At 43.0% G+C, this 23,478-nt stretch overlaps 1 protein-coding gene across 2 annotated transcripts in view; it reads right to left on the reverse strand.

The window, feature by feature from the left end:
• Positions 1 to 1,202: 1,202 nt before the first annotated feature.
• XPO5 (exportin 5) overlaps positions 1,203 to 23,478 on the reverse strand; it is a 48,678-nt gene continuing 26,402 nt past the window's right edge. For both annotated transcript variants that reach the window (XM_061624771.1, XM_061624772.1), the window contains exons 21-32: positions 18,382 to 18,482; positions 15,724 to 15,820; positions 13,191 to 13,327; positions 12,277 to 12,374; positions 11,400 to 11,446; positions 10,209 to 10,303; positions 9,199 to 9,261; positions 7,526 to 7,608; positions 4,500 to 4,607; positions 4,189 to 4,329; positions 3,832 to 3,996; positions 1,203 to 2,688 (exon numbers count right to left, since the gene is read on the reverse strand). In XM_061624771.1, coding sequence (XP_061480755.1) covers positions 2,548 to 2,688; positions 3,832 to 3,996; positions 4,189 to 4,329; positions 4,500 to 4,607; positions 7,526 to 7,608; positions 9,199 to 9,261; positions 10,209 to 10,303; positions 11,400 to 11,446; positions 12,277 to 12,374; positions 13,191 to 13,327; positions 15,724 to 15,820; positions 18,382 to 18,482 — 1,276 coding nt within the window. In that variant the 3' untranslated portion in view covers positions 1,203 to 2,547. The remainder of the gene's footprint in view (positions 2,689 to 3,831; positions 3,997 to 4,188; positions 4,330 to 4,499; positions 4,608 to 7,525; positions 7,609 to 9,198; positions 9,262 to 10,208; positions 10,304 to 11,399; positions 11,447 to 12,276; positions 12,375 to 13,190; positions 13,328 to 15,723; positions 15,821 to 18,381; positions 18,483 to 23,478) is intronic.

The raw sequence follows: 23,478 nt of genomic DNA on the forward strand, positions 1-23,478 counted from the left end.
CCTTCTCCCACCAACAGGGAAATGTCTAAAGATGTGGTTTGAGTTAACTTTTCTGTTTATTAGAGAACTCAAAGAGCTTCATGCTCCTGAAGGGGGCATAATTGCTTTTCAGGGGAGCAGGGAATATGAGAGAGGTGAGGAAGCATGCCGTATTTGCTTTGATACTACGATAGATTTTGAATGTCCTTCCTCTGTATCCTCTACCTAACTAAAACAGGAAAAGGCTGAGGGTTGAATCCAATTGTAGCTTTGCCTTAGGAGAAAGGGCTTCAGCTTGTACAACTGAGGTGACGTGCTATTCAAGCAAACCCCTCATCCCCCTCCCAGAGATGGCTCTGCAGGGTTGGGGGAACCTCCGTTACAGAATAAGGGCTGGTAATGGTGTATTAATGAAAGCTGGGCACTTTGATGTATGTGAGCAGAAATGCTTTCCACGAAGGCAAAGCCACTATTGGCTACAACTGTAAGTGTATTCATTCTTGTTTCACACTAGGTCTTCCAGTTTCCTGATTTTAAGTAGACCACGGTTTGCAGTTTCATATAGTGCTCTGTTGCTTCTGTCCACTGGGATATTTTTTCTGTCCAGATCCAATTAGCACGGTTACACACCAATGTAAGGTCTTGGTGATATTTCTGTTCAACAGTCATTCTGCTCCCACCTTTAAATTTGCTAGCCTTAAAAACTACTTCCCTCTGGCAGGAAGTGAATGCTGTAGCTAGCATTATTGTACAGTTTAGGCCATTCTGCTATATACCTCCTCCTACACTGAAGTAGAGTGTTCTTGATTTTGTTCTTCTAATATCTTAATTTTAAAAGGTTACTTGGTGAGCCAGCTCCTGAGTTAGGGGGATTTGGAGGTTGTGCTCCATAGTCCCTTGAGTGGTAGGGAGCTCTGTGCATGTCTCCTTTGAAGTCTGGCTTTGCTGCCATTTCAGTTGTAGGAAAACACCTATCAATGCTTCCAGGTTGTGTAGTAAGAAACATTCAGCCTGTTTATGACCTATGGCCTGTGTCTGAGCATTTCATGCAGTGCTGTGTTTCTCACCTGTCCCACTCCACCTTTAACCTCGGGCAGGCTTTCGGCATCAGAAAACAATTATTTCAATTGAACACGGCATGCCCTTATTACTCATTCTCTTGTTTTAGCCCTATTTTATGCAAAGGGAGATCTCAAAGTGAAGAATAAAATGAGGACCAAAAATATAAGTATAAAACTGAAAGACCTTTACTGACATTGAGGTGTATCACAATTGAGTTAGATACATCTTTATAACATCCCTACCAAAAACCCTCAACATTTTTTTCTATTATGGCCACAAAATTAAAAATATAATCATGACACAATAAATACAGTTAGGCTAGACTCCAATGCTATTTGTCGTGGCAGTTCTGTTTTATTAAAAGTTACACTAAGATCAAGACTAGGGGGAAAAACAAGTTAGAGTTTGGGTACTAGTGAGGATCTGCACACCATGTTAAGGCCTGCTTCCTTTGAGCTTTCCTACCCATGTGACTGGATCTATGCACTGCAAAGCCACTTCAACATAGTTCTCTTCAGTAAAACATTCTTTTGCATCTCTGGCCAAACTACAGAGGCATTTGTTAAGTAAAGGCATTCTAATTAGTACTGAAAGATCAACTTCAGATTTAAACTTTAAAGCTGGCACTTTTAAGCCAAGAATCCTGTGCTACACACACAAATCCAAATCTACCGTAAGGCCCAATTTGGAGGCATTTTGAACCATCAGGCATTGCAGAGAATAATCCAGAACGCTGCTGTTGTGCTCCCAAATGCAGGATTTCATCCTAGCTGTTCTTAAATACTTCAGACTAGTACAAAGTAGACCTGGGTTATTGTCATCTACAGTACTCGGGCTTCTAACTGCTGAGGCTAGAGTTGGAGTTAGGATACTATTCTAATAATGTTTGTAGGGAAAATGAGGACACAGTTTTCACTTCCTGCTTCCTGAGGCATCATTGAGCCAAACTGACAATAAAAAACTTTTTACCAGTTCCTAGTGTCTCCCTGGTTTGGTGGGATATAGCGCCAAGTGCTACTTCTCTAGAGAAACACGAAGTCAGCAGAGACTTGCAGGGTGCGGCAATGCTCAGTGTGCCAATCTGGGCCTTTCCCAAAAGGAAGCAAGAGGAGTCCTCTGGTAGTGTCATATTGAGGCAGCCACAGTGCAGGTATCCTGATTGAAGACAGAGTTGAGATCTGGTAGCATGCTCCCTTCACTGGGAAAGCACTGTATCACCATGTGAAGGTTAGTTCCTAAAGAACTGGTCCAATGAGTTAGGTTTGAATGGCTAGGCTCCATCCAAGGAAAAAGAGACAATAAAACTGCAAGTGGAGATGGGAAAATCAGCCAGATTACATTTAGCAGTTGAGATGTAAAAAACTCAATCCAATCTCCCAAGAAGAAAGAAGGTGAGGCCAGTGGGAGCTGTATCCAAGCTCAGGGGAAGAGTAGACAAAGCAAAATGGCTACTGTGAAAGGACACAGAATACAAAGGGCTAAGAGGATAGTGGAAGTGTCCTGAGCTTATTGCTCAAAGAGTGCAATGAGGGTTCCATCTTCATTGCTATCCAATACATCTGTATCTAGGGGTGCTTTCACCTTCTTGAAAAGTGATGGGAGGTTTCTGATATGAACTTCCTTCCTGAATTGTTCTCCCAGGGGCTTCTGTAAGGAAGAAGAACTGGATTAGGCATTACATGGGTACAATTCCAACACAATCTTCTCTGCTGAAACAGTGAAATTTTTACCATGCTGACAGAACCTACTGTCATTGTGCCACAACCCCTCAATTCTGGGTCCCATTGTTGCTGGGATTCAGATTGCTCACTGCATGTAAAAGCCAATACTGGTGGCGTAACTGTGTGTGATAGGGCAAAGCCGTTTCAAGTGCCTGTAAGGCATTTTAAGCCTGGCCAACATCTTTCTACCAGTTCTGTTGAAAAAGAATTGGCTTGTTTTACTGCAGCAACAAAAGTACAAAATGCTATCTTCTTGAATGACTTTGGAAATGGACTACCTTCAAGTCGATCCCAACTTATGGCAACCCCATGAATAGGGTTTTCATGGTAAGCGGTATTCAGAGGTGGTTTACCATTGCCTTCCTCTGAGGCTGAGAGGCAGTGACTGCCCAAGGTCACCCAGTGAGCTTCATGGCTGTGTGAGGATTCAAACCCTGGTCTCCCAGGTCGTAGTCCAACACTCTAACCACTACGCCACACTGGTTCTCTGAATGACTTTGCTCCCTGCTCAAACATTCCTAACTCATGGTCTACCACAGATCACAGGCTATTTAGAAATTTTAAAGGTTTGGTCAAAATATGAGTTAACTAGGCATTGGGCTTTCAAAATGTGATACTTTTATTTATTATATCCCACCCAAGCAACTCAAAGTGGGGAATGTGATTCTTCACCATCTCATTTTATCCTCACAGCAACTCTGAGGTACATTAGACTAAGAGAGAACAACTGGCCCAAGGTCACACAGTGACCTTCATAGCTGAGTGGGGATTTGAACGCTGGTCTCCAAAGTCCTAGTCCAACACTCTACCACTACATGACATAGCTCTCACAATGAAGTTTGATACCTATCTATGAAGCCTACATGCCTAGACACTTGTTTCTTAGAGAACCACAAATCTTCTCTGAGAACTCTCTTAAGGTATTTGAGTGTTGCTTCCATCATGACTAACCAGAGATTGGTGTGACCTAGAGTCAAGACTAACAGACTAAAAGAAGAAGCTGTGTCAGCACAGAGAAGGAAAAGGCTGTTCTGGAGCTATTTCTCTGCTGCTTGACACCATGACGTACCCCTATGCAGCCTGCAATCAGGCGTTTAAAATGGTCCTTCCGGCGTTTGTCTGCTACTTTCTGTAGTGTTAGGTTGAGTAGCTTGGAATCAAACTGCTCCAGGGAGTCTTTCTGAATTTCCGGAACTTGTTCCATCACTGTCTTCAGCTCAGCATAGCGTGGACGCTTCAAGGAAAAAAGATTTTCAACAATGTTCTTTACCAGAACAAAAACAACATACAACCTTGTGAAATTAACAGGCCTCCTCCCTCATCCAAATAAGATCACAGTAGTTGGCTCACTGGGCTTGTATCACCACTAATCCTCAAAAATAGGAGCAGACTTAGGAATGCAACATCTTCCCCTGCATTTCCTTACCAAAGCCTCATAGATCTGGAAAGCCAAGTGAACAAGAGCCACCATACAACCATCGTGTTGTCCATGTACTTGTAACCCTTTCAATACACTTGTGAAAAACCAGGTCACTGCATCGGGAATCATCAAGTTCTTTGTGAGCACCTATGGCAGAGAGATTAACATGTAGCAAAACAATGCAAGACAGTTCTGTTTGTCTTCCCAGAGAAGTGACGTCTAGCACTCATACTATGCAAACAGTTCCCCAATAGGTCACTAACTTAAACATTCATATCTACCACACTCTGGCCTACTGGCCCCTCTGATGGAAGCACCTCTTTGAGCAGTGGCCAACACAGATGCATGGTAGTTCTTTGGCAGGATAAGGTATCTTTCCAGGAAATGGATGTGAAGGCTGTAATCAGCAAAGCACTGCAGACATTCTGGAGAAAGAAAACATGTTGCAGATTCTCTATAAGAGTTGTTCTTCAGAGCAAAAGCATTCATACATCATGTATCCGTTTCAATCCGGTTTTAGGTCCGGTTTTGGCACTGAAACAGCCTTGGTCGCCCTGTATGATGACCTTTGTCGGGAGAGGGACAGGGGGAGTGTGACCCTGTTGATTCTCCTTGATCTCTCAGCGGCGTTTGATACCATCGACCATGGTATCCTTCTGGGGAGGCTCGCGGAGTTGGGAGTTGGGGGCACTGCTTGGCAGTGGCTCCGCTCCTACTTAGCGGATCGTCGCCAGAAGGTAGTGCTTGGGGAACATTGCTCGACACCCTGGACTCTCCATTGTGGAGTCCCTCAGGGGTCGGTTTTGTCCCCTATGCTTTTTAACATCTACATGCAGCCTCTGGGTGCAGTCATCAGGAGTTTTAGAGTGCGTTGCCATCAGTATGCTGATGACACGCAGCTCTACTTCTCCTTTTCACCTTCTTCAAGTGAGGCTGTTGATGTGCTGAACCGTGGCCTGACCGCGATAATGGACTGGATGAGAGCTAATAAACTGAAACTCAATCCAGACAAGACTGAGACACTGTTGGTGAGCTCTTTCCCTGCCCAGATGGTGGATGTTTCTCCTGTTCTCGATGGGGTTACACTCCCCTTGAAGGAACAGGTTTGTAGTTTGGGGGTCCTTTTTGACCCTTCCTTGTCGCTCGAGGCTCAAGTGGCCTCGGTGGCACGGAATGCGTTCTACCATCTTCGCTTAGTAGCCCAACTACGCCCCTATCTGGACAGTGATGATCTCGCCTCAGTTGTTCATGCTCTGGTAACTTCTAGACTGGATTACTGTAATGCGCTCTACGTTGGGCTGCCCTTGAAGACTGTTCGGAAACTTCAGCTAGTGCAAAATGCGGCAGCCAGGTTGTTGACGAGGACCAATCGGTCCACGCATATAACACCTGTCCTGGCTCGCTTGCACTGGCTACCTATTTGTTTCCGAGCCAGATTCAAGGTGCTGGTTTTGACCTATAAAGCCTTACACGGTGTGGGACCGCAATACCTTGTGGAACGCCTCTCCCACTATGAACCTACTCGTTCACTTCATTCAGTATCTAAGGCCCTCCTCTGGGTACCAACTCACCAGGATGCCTGGAGGATTGTTACTAGATCTAGGGCCTTTTCTGTGGTGGCCCCCGAACTGTGGAACAGCTTACCGGAGGAGATACGCCTGGCGCCTACGGTTCTTTCTTTTAGGCGCCAGGTTAAGACCTGGCTATACTCCCAGGCATTTTAATGTTCAATGTTTTTATGTTTAATGTTTTAGTTTAATTTTGTTGCTTTTTGTTACTGATTTTATTGTTGCTTTTTGTTACTGATTTTATTCTAATATTGTGTTTTAATCTTGTTTTGTACACCGCCCAGAGAGCTATTAGCTATGGGCGGTTTAGAAATGAAATAAATAATAATAATAATAATAATAATAATACTGTGATACTGAAGACTCCCTAAGTAAAAAGGCTGAAAATGTCCCCAAGCCCTTTTAAAAGTGTGTCCTTTACAGCCATATGGACTCTGATAGCTCTCGGATGCTCCTCCTGTGTCTCCAAGGCAATTGGGGTTTCTCAGACTTTGATTTGCCCAAGAACATCTGCCAAGCACACTTCCTTGTTCTGGCTCTGGATCTTCATCTGGGCAGTACCCATGACTGAGATGCAGATTCCATGTTGGAGCTAAGCCTTTTTGTTCTTCACATTCAGAGTCAGTATTCAATGAGACAATCTGGACCTGCTAAATATAAGGCATCATGAACACCCAGCCTCTGGCTAACATGATAAGGGGATTGTGGCAAAAACCTGAGGCAACCATGGCTGTGTTGGGACTGCAGGGAAAGAACATACAGAGGGTCAACTTAGCTTACCAAAGCTCACCCTGCAAATCAATTTCCAAGGTGCAGTGTTAATCCAATAAAGGTTCAGAGCAATGTTTCAGGCTAAATTGCAAGAAGGATCTTTCAAGGATTTGGCCCATTCCCCACCCGCTGTTCCCAAGGGACACTGAAAAGATATTGAGAGGATGCTAACTGCATCATTCACATCTAGTAGTAAATACATATTTGAATGCAGGGACAAGGGAGAGTCCTTCTGTTTATTTGGTTACAGAGGCAGATATTTATTTGATTTTATCCCAACCTTCCTCCCAGCAAGAGCCCAGGGCAGCAGTTATAACTGAGACACACATGAAATCTAACTTGCTTTCATACAAGATCCCCTGTTCCAATTGGCAGGCTAAGCCCCTTCCCCTGTAACAGGTCAAGCAAACAAGCAAGAAAAGCCTGACGTCTGCCTTTGTCCACAGATGTCTAGACATCAGTTTCCTAACCTCAAAAAGTAGCCAATAAATTGAAGGAGATTTTTTGCAAAGCAATAGTTTGAGATAAGCTATGTGTTCTTCATGAACAGCAAACTTGGTTATTATAGATTTGTGTGTGTGTTTTTAGGAACACAGGAAGTAGTCTTACCCTGAGTCAGACCACTGGTCCATCTAGCTCAGTCTACCCTGACTGGCAGTGGCTCTCTAGGGTTTCACGCACCCTGCCCTACCGAGAGATGCCGTGGATTGAACCTGGGACCTTCTGCATACAAGGCTGTATTTTAAAAAGAACTAAAATATACAGTAGCAGAAAATTCTCAGAGGAAGGGTGACATTAGGAAAAAATTCTGAGATTGCATTCTTTTATGAATTTATACTGAATCTTTCAATTTCAGGTGGTTTCTCTTTTTTCAGTTAGTTACCCTCTGCTAAAGGAGGCTCTCTCTTGAAATCTACACACATGGCATGGGAGAAGAAGTTAAAGCTCAGTTTTTATCCCGCCCTTCCTCCCAGTAGGAGCCCAGGGCAGCCCAGTTTTCATACCTCTTGCTTCATCAAACACTTGCCCAATTCAGTTAGCTCAGAACTAGATGGTGGAGTCACCTCTGTAGACATCATCTCCTCATCTATGAAATAAAATGGCAATTACTATCAGACAAAGGAGCAAACATCCCAGCTACAATGGGTATTCCAAGAACACATTCATAGGCAATACTAATCATTTCTCCTGGGCACGCAGATAAACATACTTCCTCACTACACATTTCTGTGAGGAGAGTTCCTATTTATTCTGAAGCCAAAGTACAGAAAGGTGATAATAGGTGGCAGCTACTATGCAGAGGTGTGTGTGTTTTCTGGGAAGATCAACTCAACATGAGACTGCGACCTTGGAACCACAGAAGTTGGTTTAGATTTCCTGCATTACTGTGTGGACTGAGATATTTTTAACAATAAGCACAGAGATGTGGGCTCAGGGCCAGACAACATGTTACGTTAACTGCATCATTAGAGCTATGCTGGGGTGATTTTCATCCCCATCTGTGATCCTAATAAAAGCTGCCCCTCCAATGCTACAGTTAATGTTAGAAAAAAATTCCAGTTGGCAGCAATGGAAGTTTCACCCCTACTGTTAACTGCAGCAAGGAGGCCAGAAAATCACCACCCATGGACCAAAGATTAAATAAAAATATTCCCTACCTATGCAATGTAGTTTGACCCTCAAACTAGATTATTTTTTGCTTAGAACCATTTATATCACTGATTTAGACATCCCAAAGAGCTAAATACTATCTTTGGAATGCCAAGCCTAGAGACAGCCAACAGCTGTTTACATATGCAGTGATAATTAATTCCAGCAGAGGCAGACCCACATTAAGAGCATGATGGTGTCTAGTGCTGATAGGAGGGAAGGGCCCAAGTAGTACATACTACATTTTTTTTGGGGGGGGGGGAATCATGTAGTCAAACAAGTTATCTAACATTTTAAAATGTATGCTAATAAAATCTTCAAACATCAATCACGCACTATACGTGTTTTTTCTTATTCTGGATTTGGCTGTGGCAAAATCATGATTGATGTCATCATAATTTTTATTTATTTATTTGATTTATATCCCACTCTTCCTCCCAGTAGGAGCCTGGCATAACCACTCAAGAGGGACAAAGCGGTGAGATCTTGAGTCATGATGGATCGGAAGACATTTTTAATCTTTTTTAGAAAAGAGAAAGAATATCTGCTGCTACAGGTAGTGATCATTATTCAACTGCTATGCTGTTTCAACATTTTATCACATCGGATTCAATGATAACATGGTACACAGAGGAAAGAAGAAAGCTAGAAGACAGGGAGTTCTTTTCAGCAGTGCATCGTTTCTTTGTCACGTTTGGCCGGCTTCAGTTTTGCCACCCTCCTTTCTTTAGATATATTGATTGACAATGCAGTGTGCAGTGAAACAAAATGTTTGTTTGTTTACATTTCCCCAAGGAGCTCAAGATGGCACACCTACATGGATTTCTCTTCTCCCCTATCCTCACAACAACCCACCCTGCAAGGAAGGCAAGGCAAAGAGAGAGCGACTGGAAGGTCATCCATTGTTCTTCACTGCTGAGATAGGAAACTGAGGGCCTAAGGCTATAGCCTTGTTCACCTAATGGTTAATTGGACCCCAGTTAGAGGGCCTCAAACGTAGAACAGAAACAGCAATCTGGTTACTCACCATCTCCATCTGCAGCAACAGCACTATTCTGCTCAGCACCTTTCTTTGAGACACAGCAAACAGCTGCAAATACATCAGAGGAGGAAAGAAGTGAGACATTCACAGGAAGAAAAAAACACTTTACAAGACATTGCACATTCCCCTCAGGACTATCATACTTAATTTCTCCTTTGCAATGCCTGAAGTAAATTTTATGTAGAAGACAATCAAAACTTATTATGAGGGAAGGATGAGGCCCACCTTTGCGCTAAGACAAACCTATTTCAGATGAAACATTATGCCCTCCAAGCCTACTTTGAAACCATCAAGACAGGAGGGCTTTATACAGTCAGAAGTCTACATATGAAGCACTCCGGAGATCACTAGAGAGAAGCTGTTGCTTTGCCTGCGTGTCTTGGACACAGCAGCCAAGTGGAAAAGGAAGCTGTAAGAGCAGATTCCAAAAAAGTTGGCAGTTATTTAGACCAGTGGTTTCCAAAGCTTCTTATTCTCAGGGAACAATTTCTACATCCATTTATCTGCTAAAGAGGTCCTGTCCACCTGCTGCAGGATCTCGACATATTGCAAAGAATTCAAGGCCACATTCTAGGACATGTTCTCAGATTACATAGGGTGCTGGTAGGATTGTTTTGGTCTTGCTGTCACCCTGTGTGAACTGATAAGAATATGCCCAACCCTCCTCTGTTACCATGCATTTAAGACAGTTTGTCTTCCATTCCAACTGTTTTTCATTAAGGAAACGTTAAGCTTCCAAGGAATCCAGGTTGAAAACCATTATTCTAGGCCCCATTTAGGCCTACATCTGGCCTATGGAGTAAGACCATGGGCACTGATAAATGGCAGCCTAGTCAACAGGAGCATATTTGGAGATTAACATTAAGAATATCAGAGTGTAGTCAAGTTGCCATAAAGCACTGTGACCCCACAAATCCCAAGATGAACATACAAGTAGAATTTGTTCTGACCAGAAAAGGTCCAGTTTTTTCATGCAACATACCAGTTTCACTCACCAATTAGATCCATGACTTCTCGGGTAAGCAGCCTAATTAGCTGCTCCTCCAATATCTCTTGGGATTCTGGGTTGTCATCTGCTGTGTCTTCATCGCTGAAGAAAAAGAAGATAAATGTTAAGAAAGCAACATAGTTCTGAGGATCACAATTAGCTGAGCATAATTTAGGAACCCTCCCCTTTCAACAAGCCTATTAAGTAGAGACCTTATCCCAATCTGCCTCTGTGCAAGAATTATTTTAAAGATTTTTTAAATTTTTTTAAAATAAATCTGTTTTTAAGATGTTTGTTTTTATGTTTTATATATGTTTTAAGTGTTTTGTCATTTGTATGCTACACTGGGCTCCTGGGAGGAACGGTGGGATGTAAGAAAATAAGAACTAACTAAATAACCAACCAACCAAAATGGAGATACTGTTAGTGGGTAGTTCATCTGTCCTGGTGAGTGATTTTAGTCTGTTCTATAAAAGGTTGCACTCTCCTGAAGGATCAGGTTTGCAATTCGGGGGTGCAATTAAATTCAGCCCTTACTTTTGATGATGAAGTAGTATCTGTGGCAGAAAACCCAGCTTAGACTGGTGTATTAGCTGCAATCCCTCCTGGGCAGAGAGAGACTGGTCTTTGATAATGATGTTCTTGTAACACACAAGTTATACTATTTTAATGCATCATATGCAAGGTTAACTTTGATGACTGCTCAGCCATTTAAAATGGGCCAAAATACAGCTGCAAAGGTGTTGACTGGGGAGTTGGAACATATCTCACCAGTTCTGAAACATCTGTGGCTTCTAGTCTGTGTCTGAGCATAATACCAAGTGCTGGTCCTAACATCAACTGATTGGGACATAAATAATCTAAAAGACTGTTTGCTCTCATTTGAAGCTGCCTGACAGTTAGCACTGTCTGTAGAGGTCCTTCTCTACATCCTCCCACCACCAGAGGTGGCAGAGAAAAGGATCTTTTTGGTAGTGACACCCAGTCTTTGGAACACTCTCCCCAGGAACGCTTGTTTACTTGTTGAGTTTTGAGCACTAGGAGAAAACCTTTTAATTTGCCCACATTTTTTAGTCTGATTCGTGTTACTGGTGTGCTGCTGAACCCTGGAGTAGTTACTTCAGACAAGAAATGGAAAGTCAAACAGCAAGATGAAGTTTCAAGTTGGAGTCCATTTTGTTTAAGCCATCATACTTACCAAAGCAAACTCCTCTGATTAATCACCTGCCATTTCTGGGACAGCCTCTGACAAAAAGAAACAAAGAACAATAGAACGACATAAAGGCAATCACTGAGATATACTCAGGGCTGTACATGTTCTGTATCAAGGCAACCCAAATTCTGTAATCCATTTAAATTATGCAAACAAACATCTACAGGCAAACCCCGCTTAACGTTGCTTCATTTAACGTTGCCTCGCTATATCGTACATGCTCCATACGTCCCCATACCCCGCTTAATGTTCACGAGCTTCACAATAACGTATATTTTATTGGCATGACGCCGCTGCCATCTAGTGGTGATTGCGTGCAGTACAAGTGAAGACAATTGCTTCACTTAAAGTAGATTTTCATTTAAAGTATACTCTCCGGTCCCATTGCAAACGTTAAAGCGGAGTATGCCTGTATTCTGCTTCTGCCACTTATGTAGATGAGCAGAGAACTATGTAGGGCATGGAATCCTTCCCTCTCAATTCTGTTCAGCTGCAGCTCTCACCCCCCTCAGCTTCTAAGACTTCACTAGGCGTTGGCTATGCAGTTTGAAGCCTCCTAGGCCTCATTGTTAGGCTCAAATCTTAAGCCTGAGCCAGTGTGCTGCAGTCATCTCAGAGTTGTCTTGCATGTTGGAAATCTGGTTAAAACTGTCTGCAGCGATAACACTTCCTGGGTATTTGGCAAGTTACTACCTCTCAATTTAACCTATTTCATAGGGCTGTGCTCCTTGGAGAAACGGCAGGATGTAAATGTAATAAATATAGTTCAGCGTTCCTAATAACAAGAAGAAAGTGTGGAAGCCCTGCCCAGTAACAGAAGCAAATGATACAAGTCATACATATGATGTGCACTTTTTCTTACCACATACAAGTAGGTGAACAGTGGTCCAAGTAAAGGACAGATAAGAGAGTCATAGTGTTCAGATGGACAGGAAAGGACCAGGGGCTTCACGAACACACCTGTACAGAGCTAGTTAAAGAAGTTAGGCATAAGCCTTAACATTTCCACACTGCAAACCACTGAATCACTCCAACCCAAAGGAAGAAGCTCCACATGTGATTCTCTTTTACTAATAAACAGACCGGCAGAGCAACTCTACCACCAGAAATCTGAAAACTTGATTAGTACAGACAGCTACACAAACTACTTCTTCTAATTTCTCCACTTTTATGTCCCATAAATCTGAACTGAGAAGAAGAGGAAGGGGATTTCCACTTGCTTTTTATTGCCTGTAAAAACAAGAGGTTTAGCAAACACATGGCAGATGGTTGGTGGGCTGAATTTGTCAAGGTGGGTCACAATTCTGCAAGCCTGAACTAAGTCAAGTAAAAATGTGGGCTTTCTACCCTTTTGGTTAAAAGTGAAGATGAAGAACTAGGATTACTGCTGTGGTAGTTTGAACATGAAGACCATCCACTGGGAATGGTAGTGGAAATCTTCAACTCAGACACAGAAGTGTCAGCCAAAGTCATACATTCTGAGCCACCCCTGCTTAAATTGTTTTGAAACCCTAGCAGATGTCTCTTCCTTTTGTACACTCCTGATACTCTAAAGATTCTCTTTGCCAGGTATTTTTCTTAGAAGTGAACAATCTGCAATAGGAGTGGCCAGGGGCAGAAGGAAAGCAAATAGAGCAGAAACTGCTTCCAACAAGATGCAGCTTCTTTGCTGCCCTCATCAGCGCTATTTTAAAAACAAGATCTCCTGTCATGGGCAGGGAGAGGAAGCAAAGACATTTCTGTAAAGAGAGCCCATAAACAGTGGACAAAGGATACGAAGCATAGGGCGGAGTCTATAGTCAGGAATATTGTTAAGATTGAAAAAAGCAGAGTTGAGCAGCTCCGTGGCTAGGCCCTCAACGGTGTAGAAATCTTGCTGCATTGATGAGCCAGCATTCCCCAGAACATGGAAACTGCAATTCAAAAGGCACAGTCCAAATTAGGCAATAAACATGAAAACTAGAAGACATTCTGTCCTGAAGAGATCTTCGTGTTTACTTATTCATTTATGAATAGTAGAAGAATTGCCTTGATGGATCAGAGCAAAGTCCAACTAGTCCAGCTTTCTGTTCCTAGCAGTGACCTGCAAAGCCTACAGGCAAGACATGAAACTGATAATCATCCCTTTTGTTCCCCAGCATCTGGTAATTTATTTATTTATTATGTTTATATACCACCTTTCTGCCAAGGCACCCAAGGAGGCCTACAATTTAAAATGTTAGAACAAACAAATGGTACAAAATATTCTCAGGCCAATGGCCTGAACTTCCTGGCCAATGCCCCTAACTTCCTAGTCTGGGATTCCTTGTTTCTGCCTTACTTCAGGACACACAGGTCTTTCGTAAGTAGCCCCAGACAAGGTGAGAGTGGGGCTGCACCAACTGCTCACAAGCTGATGCTCTATGCTGCCTGGTCTGGCCTTCCTCACTTCGGCCTTCCCTCAGTATTGCCAATATGTGGTAGATTGCATTTCTTGCATCTCTGAACATGGAGATTCCACTTACTGTCACAGTTAATCATTACCCATGAACCTTTCAAATAATTTATAGAGTCTTCTAAACTAGTGGCCATTATAACTTGCAATTATCAATTCCATAAATTAACTATTTATTTATTTATTTATTATTTATTTCGTTTCATTTTTAGACCGCCCATAGCTAATAGCTCTCTGGGCGGTGTACAAACAAGATTAAAATACAATAGTATAACAAAATCAATAACACATAACAGCAAATTAACTAACAACGTTAAACATGAAAACATTAAACATTAAAATGCCTGGGAGTATAGCCAGGTCTTAACCTGGCGCCTAAAAGAAAGTACCGTAGGCGCCAGGCGTATCTCCTCAGGTAAGCTGTTCCAGAGTTCGGGGGCCACCACAGAAAAGGCCCTAGATCTAACAACAATCCTCCGGGCTTCCTGATGAGTTGGTACCCAGAGGAGGGCCTTAGATACTGAACGAAGTGGACGGGTAGGTTCATAGCGGGAGAGGCGTTCCACAAGGTATTGCGGTCCCACACCGTATAAGGCTTTATAGGTCAAAACCAGCACCTTGAATCTAGCTCGGAAACAGATGGGTAGCCAGTGCAGGCAGGCCAGGACAGGTGTTATATGCGCAGACCGATGGGTCCTCGTCAACAGCCTGGCTGCCGCATTTTGCACTAGCTGGAGTTTCCGAACAGTCTTCAAGGGCAGCCCTACGTAGAGCGCATTACAGTAGTCCAATCTAGAAGTTACCAGAGCGTGAACAACAGAGGCGAGATCATCACTGTCCAGATAGGGGCGTAGTTGGGCTACTAGACGAAGATGGTAAAACGCATTCCGTGCCACCGAGGCCACCTGAGCCTCAAGCGACAAGGAAGGGTCAAAAAGGACCCCCAAACTACAAACCTGTTCCTTCAAGGGGAGTGTAACCCCATCGAGAACAGGATGAATATCCACCATCTGGGCAGGTAAAGGGCTCACCAACAGTGCCTCGGTCTTGTCTGGACTGAGTTTCAGTTTATTAGCTCTCATCCAGTCCATTATCGCGGTCAAGCAACGGTTCAGCACATCAACAGCCTCACCTGAAGAAGGTGAAAAGGAGAAGTAGAGCTGCGTGTCATCAGCGTACTGATGACAACGCACTCCAAAACTCCTGATGACTGCACCCAGAGGCTGCATGTAGATGTTAAAAAGCATGGGGGACAGAAACGACCCCTGAGGGACTCCACAATGGAGAGTCCAGGGTGTCGAGCAATGTTCCCCAAGCACTACCTTCTGGCGACGATCCGCCAAGTAGGAGCAGAGCCACTGCCAACCAGTGCCCCCAACTCCGCGAGCCTCCCCAGAAGGATACCATGGTCGATGGTATCAAACGCCGCTGAGAGATCAAGGAGAATCAACAGGGTCACACTCCCCCTGTCCCTCTCCCGACAAAGGTCATCATACAGGGCAACCAAGGCTGTTTCAGTGCCAAAACCGGACCTAAAACCGGATTGAAACGGATCCAGATGCAGTTCCCCCTTTGCATTCTCAGCTGCAAACAGGATTTTCTGTTATCTCAGTCAAGAGAAGCATCATAACCGGGGAATCATTATGCAATTGTAGATACAACTTGTGATAGCAATTTACTTCAAGTGTGACTAGCATCAAAGCGCTGGACTGGAGAAGAACATATAACGATTTCTTTCAGAAGGATTGACTAATGCAGCAAAATTTCATGAGAGAAATTGCGGAGAGTAGTTAAGGGGTAACAAAACCACTGTATGCATTTCCATCTGCTTCTGGTTTTGTGTATTCCACAACTTTAAATTACTGAAGTTCTTACCAGTTGTCACACAGGGTAGAGAAAAAGCCCTGCATCCTTTCCAACACCGTTTTGTAAACAGGAGAGTCATAAAGTTCCAACAGAGGTTGAGGGAGGCCTGAAAAGAGGAAAATTTTATAAAGTGAAATGATTCATCTCCACAACAAATTAGCCTGCTAATGGACAAACCCATCATTAGTGGAAATTGTGTAATGAGACTGTTTGGGGAGCGTTTATGGGCCACCAAAAGGAACACAGAGAGCTGTGGATATTTAGTTTGGCAAGCTCTATCTAGAGCAAGGATGCTGCTACAGCTTTAAAAAGTAAAAGACAGTCCTGAAAAAATGTGAAGCTTTACAATGTAGTTCTAGTCACATTGCCCTCAGGCTGAACTAGAAGAAAGCTGGCATGTTTAACAATTTGTCCAAAAACATATTGGATATACACTTCTACCTGCCTTGGGAAATGATATATCTTAAGATGCATGGATGACTGAAATGGTTTAGAGGCTCCTTTGCAAAACAAATCTGAAGCAGTAGTCTGTTCCCAACATGACATGAACACAGGGTACATAGGTCTAGCCACATTATAAGCTTTATGTAATATATGGTCCTGAGGCAGAATTAGAACCCAGCTCTATGTCACAATTGTGCAGATTATCTATAGAAACAACTCTCCTCTTAAAATGTGGTAGGTTTACAGCAGGGGTGGGAAACCTTCAGCCAGATGACTGCACTCCCTTGTGCTTAGCCTTCCAGGGGAAGCATGCCGGTGATGAGCAGGACCAGAGGCAAAAGTAGGAGATGCAACACTTACCTTTGTACCGTTGGTTACATTCCAGCCTAATCCAAGTCAGAGGTTTCTGCACGTACCCCCCATCTCTCTATCCAGGCAAGCAAGGGGTATCCAGCCCTGAGGTTCCTGACCACTGGTTTAGAGTAGTGTCCTGGAAACCCTCTTTGTGATGGGCCTCTAAAAAGGATGAATCTGGGCAAGATGAGCTCAAAGTACCTGCAAATTCAGCCTCATCCACTGAGCCAGTAGATGGCAAATAAATCTGCTTGAAATTCACAAACCCATCTGCTGGGACAGGAACTTCTTTGATCTTGCTATAAAAACTAGGCAAATTCAAGGCTGAGGAAATACTCTAAGAGATATAAGAGCTGAATAAGTCCTTGCCTCCCCTGCAAGCAGTTTATATGGTTCTAGTGTTGGAGGACTTGGCTGATCTTCCCTGTAAAGCAGTTTTGCCAGAAGACAAGGCTGAGCAGAAAATTTTGTCCTCCCCCCAATTACTTGAGGTAAGGATCAATAAAAGCAATACATCGCCATAACTTGCCTTGCCTTCCAGTGCCCTAATTGTAGGCAGAAACCCTACATCAGAAGGCTGGATATCAACTCCTTATGAACTGTAAAGGTGGATTAAAGGCCAGTCACTTATGCTGGATTAATTTGTTCAGCTCTGACATGGCCCGTATAAAAATCCAACTGCACTCCCTCCCTATAGCTGGGAGGAGGACTTTGGCAGAGTTAGTTTCAATTTTCACAAAAACTAGCTTAAAGTTAGGAAAACAGAGATCATAGTTTAAAACAAACTCGGGTCAGTTTCTAAACAAGCCAATTTCAAACCACAGAATATGAAGCTGGTTTGTCAAACCAACTAGTTTTTTTAAAAAACCTCAGACTCTGGCTTGTATATGGCAAGCCAGGCTTCATAGAAAGTGAAACAAAACTCTGCCAAAGTCCTCCTCTTGGCACTGTGTGTGTGCGCGTGTGTGTGTGCATGTGCTTGCGCATGCGCAGTAGTGGCAAATTCAGAAGTGCAGGGTCCCTTCATGATAGTCACATCCAGACTCCCTACCCCCATTTTTTGCTGCTGGGTTGAGATTAGATCCCTTGTTAATGGCTTCTCCCCTAACAACAGACATCCCTAGGAGCCAATAAGCATGAAAGGGGGTGGGTGTTAGCTACTGAGAAGAGTCTTCTCAGTGGCTGGCTCACCTCCCTTCACTCTAATTGGCTCCAATCAGCAAAAAAAAGGTCAAGGAAGCATGTTAGAAGACTCTACTCAGTGGCTAACACACTCCCCTTTCACGCAGATTGGCTCATCAGATGCCGGAGACATAGGGACCCTGCTGGGACCCTGATCCCAAAATGTAAGGGATCTAAGACCTACCTGAGACCCTGGACCACTACCCCCGTGTGCATACGTATATATAACCTGAAGCTCATGCCAGTTCCTTCCTGCTCATGCATGTAGCACTAAACCATAATTTAGCATTACATGCGTAGCTATTATATTGCACAGTACTTATTCCAGTTTCCAAACCGGGAGGGAGGAGATCGGGACATAGACAAAAAGAAAAGGGGGAAGAACAAGGGCACATGCATTCCCAAAGACATTTATAGAAGTTTGTTGGAAGGCGATTTTTGCAGGGGAGCAAAAACCTTGCCCAAAAGAAAGCTGCCCCAACACACATGGCATGCAGGAGCTCAACCACCTGACAACTGCACCTTCCACCTCAGGCTCTCACTGATTTAGCAAAATACAGCATTTTATTGTTTTAAGTAGAATGCCTCTGACTGCAGCTAATGAAATAATTTCTGCATTCTGAAGAGGACAGAGCTGCTGTAAAGATTAACACAAACCACATATGATGAAGAGAAAGCGAGACTTACCTAGGATGGCATTCTTCTCCACTTCCAGCATGTCTAAGGCCTTTGCAAAGGTTTCCCCCAACTTAGCCACCATCTCTGGCATATACAGATTGTTATGAGTCCTGGAAGAGAGCATGATGTTCCACAGTCACATGTTGTACTCAAGAGCCGCTTAGCAGTGGGAAACCACCATCATCTTATGAACAGCTCCTGCGTCTGGTGATGAGGAAGGCGAGACCAAGCACTTGTGCATAGGATCCCCCTTCCTTACCAAGAAAAGCACTAATCTCTTGGGGATATGGAGAAGACTCCACTTTATTTATAGAGGGTACCAGCTGAGCTGCCCCACACAACAGCTACCCTCAGTTCACTTCATCTCAGCCCTTTGAAATACTGGCTGCAATAACTCAATAAAAGGCCACAGTCAGAGAGAGGCCTTAGAACCTGCAGGCAAATTCTGTTTCTAGCAAAATCCTCTGCACCCGCTGACCTGCAGAGGAAAGGCTATCCGACCTCTGAAAGACAAATAGTGCCTCTCCAAGGATGGATCAGAGTCCCTAGAAAGGCAGCTGACCCTGGATGAATGCAGCAGTTAAGTAATATGCTCACATGCTATAAGCAGCTGTGTCGGAGAGAGATGCTCCCCTGAAAGGGGAACAGCTCTGCATCATCCACACCATGCTGCCAGGGAGGGCCCTCCATTCAGCCACGGGTGACTTCTCTTTTGCCATCCAGGCTAAGCAGGGTCCCTCACCAACTAGATGTATCATCTGAGTGGGGAGGGGGGAAGGGTCTCTGACTCACCTACCTCTCTCCTTTGAGACCTCAGACCTCCACTCAGGGCTTCGGCAACTGCACACAGCACAAATTCTGCAGCCAAACGGCCCAACAGCCTCCGCCAAAACTGCAATGTCACTGTACCTGCTGCTAGAGGTGATCAATGGTAACTCAGTATCTCCCCCTAGTGCAGCGTTTTCCCCAAAGTGTGAGGGGACAGGGGTAGCAAAGGACTAGGACGTTGGGTGGTGGGGGCAGGCCTCTCAATTGCTCTCCAGAGTCTCATCTTTCATTTTTAGAAGTCTCTAAAAGAAGTCTCTATACTTGTGAAGAAAAACCTTCAAGAATGTGACCAAAGTGTAACCAATGCAGCGATGTCTGCCTGAGCTTGCAGAGAGCCTGGAACAATAGTTCTGAGATGTGAACAGCCCATTCATTTCAAAAGATGCTAACAGAGGCTGCAAGAAAGGAGAAGCATCATATTACGAAGACTGACTGCTTGTTTTGGTAAAAACCTCTAAGCACCACATACAGAGGGCTTTATTGTTTAATCATTTATGCTACCCTGAAGAGAATATTAACTGTGAAGAATATGGGAAATGCTGTCCTAGAGGTCTTACCAATACCCACATGCCAACCAGAACCCTTTTCGAAGTGTCAAATGACAACATCCGCCAAGATGTTGTTTTCTAACCGAGGATGTTACAGCTTTGGAATCTGACTACTGTAACTAAGATAGCTTTTGGGTCAGACCTGTTTGATTGAAGGGCAATCAAGGTTTCCCAAACTGAAGTACATGACCAAAATTAGAACAGATAGCACGGGACGCATGGTTCACAATCTGAGTGTGAATGCCAGTGGCTGGCCTTTGCACAGTAGCATATGCCTTCCTTAAAATGCAAGGATGAATCTGTCACGAATAAAGCAGGGGAATCATGAAGATCCTTGCTGGTTAGGCCATGCGTGCTGATGACAGTGGCATTCAATTTTATCTCTGGGATCCATGTCCTGAAGAGTTTGAATGTCTCTGGAGCTTAGTACTCTGTTGATGAATGTGCTCATGTGACTTGACAATAGTTCACTGGAGTTAAGTCTTTTAAAACATATCTTGAAATCAAAATTGCAGAAGACAACAGCAAATCTGTATATTATCAATTAGGATAATGTTGTTGCATATGCCAAGACTAATTTTTTTATGCCTACTATAAAAAATTAATACAGAATAAAATTTGAGATCTGGAAATAGTAGTGAACAGACAGAAATAAGTTACTCAAAAGCAGTACATTTTGCATCGGAAAAAAGTCTCAAACATGGGGTGGAGGATGTACTTTAGTGTCCTGTAGGCCTCTGGTAATCTCAGACAATGTTCAAATAGCAAAGAGATTTACTGACTATTGGACAACAACACAGATCTTTTAGAATTTCAGAGTGCAACAGCTGAAGTGGTGTATTTATCTCTGTCCATCTCATGATTTTATCTTGATATTGACTTATCCATACTTCATGGTCTATTTACATACTACTACTCATTAGGTTTATAGCAAGACCATTTAACATGTGGCACATTCATCAATGCACATGAGCAATACATTTTTAAACATAAGGAAAACAGTAATTTCACAGACACAAATGAAAACACAATCACCTAGGAGTCACAGCCTTACCCCTCAGCAGAAGCTTGTCCCCGTTGTCTTCAGCAGTCCCCCAATAGTGCTGCCTATTTATAATATTCTCCAAATGCTCTCCCCCCATCCTTTACCCAATCTCTCAGACTGCTCTGTCCCCTTTTGTTTCTGCATATTCACAGTATGAGGATGGTGGCTACAAGGATGGGAAGCAGGATAAGAAAGGTGGAACGCCTCTACAGGCTGATGAGTGAATAGTCCTTGCATGACAAATCACAAGACAGCCCTGCATCTGCATACAGGCTAACCTCTTCCACTAGAGCACACAAAGATCCCACAGGACTAGGAGGAGATAGTGGGTGAACACAAAGAGTCTCATGAGCTCTGTACAAAGGACAGAAGGAACTGTGATTCTGGTTCAGAAACTTCTAGGGTAATAAAAACTGCAACAAAACAAGAAAAGCTGAGAAGTGGTTAGAGAAATGAAGACCAACAGGTGTAATAGGTAACAGAGCAAACCTATATACATCCAACAAGATGTAAATAGGAAGCCAATACAACTGTTAGAAATCAAGAGTGGATTACCTGAATAAAAAGGCTTTCACAGGTTTAAACTACTCACATGAGGGGGGTATATAATTAATTGTCCCTGTTGTCAAGGGCATAGCAAATTTTACACACATAACTTACCTTTGTGCAGACTGTTAGCTTTACCTACAGCTTCACCTGCCACACACAGCACAAGGTACCATGCAAGAAACCCAAAGAAGAACAAGTGCAACCATTTACTTGACATTCTCATCATCCTTCTAGCTGTCATAATTCATGGTAGCGAAACTCTGTGTTCAAACATTATCTATTTGCATCCACCCTAGGGATGGAAGTCACAACTCAAATTCTTTGGAACTCTATTGGACTGGTCTTGCGCATTCAAAGGAAAGATGGCTCAGATGAGTAGAATGTAGTCATTTCTCTATGGTATTTAAACTCAGACCTGGTTTGGACATGCAGAGGAATGAGCTGGTGAAGTGGAACTGTACTACTTCATACTGCAGGTGGTGAGGAACAATTTTAGAATGTCCCCATTTAATTATACAATAAACCTCACTGCATGTAAGGGTAGGACAGTTCTAGCACAGCCCATCGTCCTTTATGCTAATTTTGTACTTGCAGTGAGTTTTTCAAATATGGGAGCACTGGAAAAAATGTGTGATCTATTATCTGAAGTGGTACGATCCATTCTACCATCTCAGGACTCTTCCATCTCCATCTGGTGCATGTAAAGGCAAAGCTACAAACTCTCTCTCACACAGAGATAGCTGTCTTCTGCATGCTGAGCCAGTCATGAGTTCTGCCATTATTATATTTTAAAATGTATTAACTGCCTTTCTCCAGAAAGGACCCAAGGTAGTGCTCCAAATAAGGAACAGTGCTTAAATATTCAAATGAATTAATTTCAAAGTATGGAGCTAGCATGCTAGTTCTAAACGTCCTTGGGAAAAGACCAATAACATTCCGATGTGGACATAATAGAGTGCTACATCCACTGCATTAGAATGTCAGTGCAGATGGTACAGGCAAGGGCCTGCTCAAGCTCAACTTTGGCCCCCTCCCACTTATTTATTTTTTTTAAAAAACAAGGCAAGCAGAGTTCATCTGGGAGTTGCTAACATACAAAGGTTCTTGGTCTTTTAGTACAGTGGCATTTCAAAGATGTTTTTAAAGCTTTTTTAAAAAAGATGTTTTTAAACATGTTTTGTTTTAATATATTTTAAAGTCTGTTTTTATGATGTTTTAGAGTGTTTTTAGTGGGGTTTTTTTGCCGCCCTGGGTTCCTACTGGGAGGAAGGGGGGGATATAAATTTAATTAATAAATAATAACTAAAGACTATGTAGGTGACTGGCTATTGTAAGCTCTATTAAATAGAGAATTGTGCATTAAGTGGTGCCACTGTCAGGAAATGCTTGGAAACTCATCCAAGATCTGTAACTTTTACAAGGCAAAAGCAAATATCTACTTAATTAGTTAGATAATTTATATGCTACCATTCAATATAAATATTTTCATGGTGACTTACAAATAAAGACAAAATACAAATTGCCATGGTCTAGCCTGGCATCTCTACTAGATGCACTTTTTAATTGGTCAACAAAAGAGCTTGCATGTTAGTTTTACAAAAAATAAAATAAGCTCTAATGATGTTACTTCACATTTGCATACAACGCCGCCAGTTTCTAGCCAGGAAACACCCTCCCTAAATCCCTTATCTTCTTCACAACATATTAATTCACTTCCTATTTGGTTGCTTTGGCCTTCTGCTGTTCCTTTTTTTCCACCTAGTTGAGATTTCACCTGGCAGCCTGTGCTGTTGAATTTTGGTTTGTAGCCAAGAAAGACCTGGCCACGTCATCATTTCCTGGGGAGACTATTTATGTGCTCTGGCGACCAAGTAACCAACTGCTTGACTTCCAGTTTACCCCACACCGCTTGTTTCCATTTATTGATATAGATTGGACAGCTCAACCTAAGTAATATCAGGGGAGCTGTTTCATAATCTGTGTCTATTCATGTATTAATAAAATCACTTATGTCTTGGCCTTTCAGGTCTCAAAAGAGCCCCCAAGGAAGCTTACAACCATAAAACCACCAAAACAAAAAGATTGTGAAGGGGAAAAAAAATCATTTTTTTAAAAAAAGCCATTCAAACAGTAAAA

This window comes from Rhineura floridana, chromosome 4 (genome assembly GCF_030035675.1).
Source record: "Rhineura floridana isolate rRhiFlo1 chromosome 4, rRhiFlo1.hap2, whole genome shotgun sequence".
Classification (NCBI taxonomy): domain Eukaryota; kingdom Metazoa; phylum Chordata; class Lepidosauria; order Squamata; family Rhineuridae; genus Rhineura; species Rhineura floridana.